The sequence below is a fragment of the Oncorhynchus tshawytscha genome, linkage group LG13 (assembly GCF_018296145.1).
Source record: "Oncorhynchus tshawytscha isolate Ot180627B linkage group LG13, Otsh_v2.0, whole genome shotgun sequence".
Classification (NCBI taxonomy): domain Eukaryota; kingdom Metazoa; phylum Chordata; class Actinopteri; order Salmoniformes; family Salmonidae; genus Oncorhynchus; species Oncorhynchus tshawytscha.
In genome coordinates, this window is record NC_056441.1 from 40,389,810 (window position 1) to 40,395,966 (window position 6,157).

Here is a 6,157-nt window from a genome sequence, read left to right on the forward strand (position 1 = left end):
ATTTTTGGGCTTTAAAATATGTTATATACTCATTGATTCTTAAAGAATATAACTCAAACTCTCATTCCCTATCAGAACCCAAAATATACATTTCTCCAGCTCCATCCCTCAGTTATTTACCAAAACAGTGCTGGGTTGAACCTCTGAGTTGAACTGCAAATGGCCCCTTTAATGTTATCGGGGTATTTTATTCATCTCAACAGAAAGTCTGTTAAAGCCACTGCAATATATTAATGAACTGTAATAGGTTTACAGTATACTACAATACATTACAATACAGAGCGGTATAGCCTAGTGGTTAGAGCATTGCGCCAATAACCAAAAGGTCGTTGGCTCTAACAATGTGAAAAATCTGTTGATGTGCCCTTGGCCAAGGCACTTAACTCTAATTTGCTCAACTTTTATTTTAACTCAGTTAAGAGCAAATGACTGCCTACCCCGGCCAAACCCGGACAACGCTGGGCTAATTGTGCGCTGCCCTATGGGACTCCCAATCACGACCGGATGTGATACAGCCTGGATTTGAACCAGGGACTGTAGTGCCTTAGACCGCTGCGCCACTCGGGAGCTGAGTAAACAAATTACCAAATGAGTAAATAATAAATGACCAAATGTTAAAATTGCTATATCATCACTGAATTCCTATGAAAGATTGTCCACAGTGAGAATGGTCCAGTCAAGACTCCACATAACTCTTGTGAAGTCCAAACTGTCAGACATTGATCTGTCAACATTAGATTAGGGCAACCACAATAGTTGACATAGCTAATCACAAGTTTATTTATTTATTCAACAGCGTCTGCTACAAAAACACTAGGCTTTTATCTTCCGGAGAGCTGAATGTTCTTTCTATCTACCTGGTATGCGCTACTCTCTAAAGGTGCTTATTCGCTGCCTGGTATTATTTGCATGCACTGACAAAAGTCCCTAATTTTACCATCCACAAGCTTCTAGTGTAAAGTGAAAAGAGGCTCTGACAGTAGCTTATCAATAGCACCAATGTCACATGACAAGATACTTGGAGGGTGTTGTCCAAATAGTAAATCACCCTGAACCTTATATAGGGTATACCTTACTTTACTCCTACGAGTTGGTTGAATTCTGTTCACCTCACTAGTTAGTTGTTCAATTGCATTTTTACTAATGAAGTACACATGCTTCGGAAGAATTAATCAAATATGTTTCTCAGAATATGCCTGGTTCATCGTTGTTTAGCATAATTTAAGGGCACTTTGTATTACATGGGTCTCCTGATAAAAATAAACTATACACACTGACCAAGGGAAACATGGTGACTGCACCCATGAAGGACCCCAACTGCACCACTGCTCCACACCACACGAGGGCACTGTGGCCCTCATCACGGAGGATAACACCAATGATCACCTTAACATAGGACAAAGTGAGGATGAAGAAGATCCAGGAGCCCACCTGAGATAAGGGACAAGTATAACATTTACTTATTCAATCCATTGTAATGTTTACCATATACTGTATGTGTAATAATTATTTCTATGAGATGTAGTCCTCTATGTTATGCTTTCATCTGTAGCATAGAACTACAGTGGGTTCTGAAATTATTGACACCCTTGATAAAGATGAGCAATAATGACTTTATAAAATAAATAATCCACATACTGAGCTAACTTTTTTTTAAAGGGGAAATTATATTCTTATACAATTGCCCAGAGAAAGAGATTTTGTTTAACTAGTAACATATATTTTTCTCAAAAAGGTAGTTGTCAAAACTATTGACATCCCTAAAGATTCTTTTACATAAAGTAGTCAAAAGTTCAGTATTTGGTCCCATGTCCCTAGCACGCAATGACTACATCAAGTTTGTGACTATACAAACTTGTTGGATCTATTTGCAGTTAGCTTTGGTTGCGTTTCAGATTAATTTGTGACCAATATAAATGCATGGTAAATAATGTACTGCATCATTTTGGAGTCACTAATTGTAAATATGAATAGAATATGTTTCTAAACACTTCTACATTAATGTGGATGCTACCATGATTACTGATAAGAATGAATTGTGAATAATCAATGAGAAAGTTAGAGGGGGAGGTTAGCATGTCTTGGGGGTATGATCTTTGACCACAATATACAGTAGCTAATTATTTTAATTATTTGGTTTATAGTCTACTGTGCATCTTTATCAAGGGTGTCAATAATTTCCAACCACACTGTACATTATGAATTTATGTTGTGGAAACGTACAATGAGGAAGGTTCCTGAGGTTTCATTGACCAGCAGAGGACATGGACTCAGCACTGCCATGCCTATAATGTAGGCTCCAATCCCACTGCCAAACAAAGTGAGAGCCCCCAACAGCAATAAGGACCTGTGACAGGATGACAGTAACATTATCATTATTAGTGGGGGTGCAGTTTAATAAAAGTCCCATTTTGTTGGCCATAAAATAAGCCTACAAATATTAAGTTGATAATGAGTAAATTAAATAACGATTCATTCCTATTTATTGGAAATGCATTTAAACAAAACTGACCTTGTTGGGAAAAACATGGCAATGAAGCAGGCTAGAGGGTTGGACACCGCAGCCATGGTGGCCGATAAGTGGTAGGCACTGTTTCCATAGGGCAGACAAGAGTAGGACTGCACTGAGGGAAGCACAACGTTAGTCAATCCGTTGACCCAGGCCAGGATGAAGAACATGTACAGCACCTGTATCCGGCTGTACGTCCCGGTCCCAAAGCAGCTTTTGGGCTTGATATCAGACTGTTTGATCATGGCCTTCTGCTCTGTGGGGTTCATCTGAGCTGCCTCGCCTTTCTCCAGGACCCCGTTGGAGTAGCGGGCATTTGGGCGTTCCCGGGCCACGGCAGGGTGGTAGTTCAGAAGGATGAAGGCTCCCAGGCACACCAACATCATGGCACTGAGAAAGAAGAAGAACACCCCAGCTGAGAAGTTGGCCGGCTGGTAGTGAGCCTGAAGTTCGTAGCTAAGACTGACTGAGCCAGTGTCATTTATCATCTGAGTGCAGTTGTTACAGTGGACCACCCCCACCCCCTGGATCAGGGCTACCAGGGCGGGTAGCAGGCCACTGACACCCTCCCCTACAAAGTAGGTGGTGAGGTACTGGGGCTTCAGACGCATCATAAAGGGCAGGAAGGTGACAGAGGAGGTGCAGTCCACAGTGGAGAGGAAGAAGGTAAGGAGGAGGAGGGCCACGCTGCGAGGGACGCCCGCCACCAGCAGCGTCTCCTTCCAGAAGAAGGCCAGGAGAAAGCTGGCCACCATGCCCAGGGAGATGATCACATAGATGACCACTGTCTCATTGAGCGCCCCGGGGCGGAAGCGGTGCATGAGGGTGATGAACAGGGGCCCCACGTTGGCCATCTGGATGAGGACGGATAGGTAGGATGGCAGGTACCAACCCTCGGGAATCTGGGGCACGATGAGAGGCAGCTCTACCCATAGTCCGTTGATAGACACCCAGGAGCCCATGCCAAACAGGCAGGCCAATATATGGATGAAAAGTGACATTGTGAATCCGGGTACTGAACACTGGTGCGCTCGGAAGTGGATTCTAGAATGAGATAGAAATAAGAGTTAGGGCAGCATAAAATACAATGAAATTAACACAGAATATATTTATACTTTGCCTGTTATTCACAGAAATGTACTTTGCGTAAAGAAAAGCAGCAATGTGTTCCAATGTTGAATTGATGCAACGCTTGAGGTAAGAGTAGAATGCCAAATCCACAACAACGGCCGACAAACACACGTCTCGACCACATCTATTTGAAAAGGAAACAGTCTCACTCACCCCGTGCAGCTGGTAAGGAATACTCCTTCCAGCTTAGTGACCTTTTCCTGTGTTTACTCAACGATTGCTCTGGTATGACGTTTCGTACCAAAATCTAAAAAGTCTACTTGACTCGAATCGAAGTGTTTTGACTTTCCCCACTGAAATGCAGGTGAACCATGTTATTAGTTAAAATGCAGGCACATCAGTAAACATCCTGATGCCTATGGTGGGTGGGAACCATTGTTCCTTTACCATACATTAACCATAAAAGTTATAAAATTGCGTTAGTCATCCGATGCAGCCCCCGCACATTTCACCTTATTTTAATCCCCTTTCAGCTAAGCAAATACCAAACACTCTTTCCTGATAGTTATTAGTCAGCTGAATATATTTAGGCGCTAAGTGGCTCAACTCATTGAGAAGAGTCTACTTGTAGTTATGTAAAAAAAGACATGCCAAATGATTTCCCAGTATTTTAAGACAGGATTCAATCCCAGGTGTTACAGAGCTATGTAGTGAGTGCTGTGTAGGGAGAGCTGTGTAGTGCGCTGCTCTACAAAATGCCGTGGCTTGAATCTCAGCCTTACTTAAACACATTTTTTTAAACATTGGGTTTTGTAACTAAAAGGTCCAGACAACGTCTTGTCTGAAGGTGTGTTGTAAAACTTTATTTTACTGATGACACTACAGGTTTAAGTGGCCAACATCTGTCATCTCGGAGAAGATTCTTATCAGTTGAAGCTCTCTGCTAAAGGCGACAATGTCAAATTCATTACAGATTCTTACAAGGCTTCAGATGTGAAGTTACAAATTTATGTAAAAAATGATTTAGTGGAAATCACTTTATGATGCTTCCAATACTGAAAGACCTACCCAGTATACTTTATGACAAAGTTAATTGGACACGGTCACATTTCCTTAATTTACTTCAAATATCACCAAGAAGCAGCCAAAAAGGTAACATTGGTTACTTATACTGTAAAAGTATTGCATAACTACTATAAAAACATCTGAGCAGGAGATTGTTTATTAACAAGGAAACCAGCTTGCTGCAGTGTCTTTGATCTGGTACAAAAACAACTCAAAAGGAATGGAAAACAATTATAGGAAATGATTTTGTTACAGCGTGTCCTCTAAGTTAAAAGTAAGAGGAGATAAAAGCAAGACATTGAAACAGATGTCCCAGACTTTGTCAGCAGAAATAACATTTTCAGGTAAAAATTAAGTAGACTACACATACATGAAAAAGCATGCATCACAATCATAAAATATATTCCATCTATTTAAATGATTGTGCACTTGCAAAAGTGTGAACTAAGTAAACCAAAAGATAAGAGTACAGATTGTTCACTTCGTTTAAAAAAAGGTTAACAGTAAGAAGAGGATAGCATGCATCCGTGCACATATACTCACGTTGGGTAGACAGCAGAGTTCAGTCAGAGGTTCTGCAGTGCAGAGAAGCCAAAGTCCTATGCACTGAAGGATCCCTCTGAGGGGACCTGGGGATTATAGCCCCATTCCTTGGTGGGTGTGCTTCTGTCAACCAACCAAGACACATGATTGTTCAACACCTGAGTTGATATTTCCTCCACAGTTCCCTCAATAGGCACATTTCAGGACATTTTTCATTGAGACATCATATGTAATGGTTTACAGTGTAAACACCAACACCAAGATTTTCATTGTTTCTTTTCAATTTATGGCTGAGTCAACACATTCTTGTATCTAAGCATTTCTCTAATTCTCCCTAAGGAGATCAAGGGAACTAGCTAAGCTGGAAATACAGTAGAACTAGCTAAGGCCTAGAATGTTCGTTTTTCCCGATTTACACAAATTCCGTCCATTTCTCCAGAGGACATTTTCAAATGAGTTTTAAAAATGGTTTGATCTCTTGATCTTTTGTTGAGGTTATACCTGATTACTTTTCACTCATTTCACTTTGGTTCACAAACTGCTTTACAGAGAAAGTTAAATTGGTGATGATCTTGAAATGCAATCCATAACCACAGTAACAGGTGAAAGATTAACCAAAGCAATAAAGCTAGTTAAAGCCCTGTTTGGCTTTCTTCATACCGAAATCTACTGGAATGTTGACCAAATTACACTAAGGACTAGGCAAAACTGTCCCGAATGTAACAAAAGAGAGCTGAACAAAATTCCATAGGAAACATTTATACATACCGAATGACCCAAACAATTATCATTAATGATAATGTAGGCCAAAATACCATCCTGGTTAAAAAGGCACGTCAAATGCATTCATATATTCCCATAACTCTTCTGTAACATTTCCTGAGAATGCATAGCAACAGGATGAGACCTGTGCTTAGCATTAGGGCTTTGTTCACCCATAACAATGTAACTTTAGGCCATAGAAGGCAA

General features: G+C 40.7%; 1 protein-coding gene across 1 annotated transcript; it reads right to left on the reverse strand.

Moving 5' to 3' along the window:
* Window positions 1-493: 493 nt before the first annotated feature.
* On the reverse strand, window positions 494-5,291 carry si:ch73-196l6.5 (riboflavin transporter 2). The gene is made up of 4 exons (XM_024441875.2): window positions 5,189-5,291; window positions 2,513-3,553; window positions 2,224-2,347; window positions 494-1,431 (listed from the first exon to the last, which is right to left on the reverse strand). Exons 2-4 carry the CDS (start codon window positions 3,508-3,510, stop codon window positions 1,222-1,224), a joined length of 1,332 nt encoding a protein of 443 aa, XP_024297643.1. The 5' UTR covers window positions 3,511-3,553; window positions 5,189-5,291; the 3' UTR covers window positions 494-1,221.
* Window positions 5,292-6,157: the final 866 nt, after the last annotated feature.

Bases quoted from the DNA above. Each gene is read 5' to 3' on its own strand.
- si:ch73-196l6.5 (XM_024441875.2), bottom strand. From the start codon at position 3,510: ATGTCACTTTTCATCCATATATTGGCCTGCCTGTTTGGCATGGGCTCC. The intron at 2,348-2,512 runs GTCAGTTTTGTT...ATCCTGTCACAG, and splicing joins GCCATGTTTTTCCCAACAAG to GTCCTTATTGCTGTTGGGGG. The intron at 1,432-2,223 runs GTACGTTTCCAC...CCCTTATCTCAG, and splicing joins CCTCAGGAACCTTCCTCATT to GTGGGCTCCTGGATCTTCTT.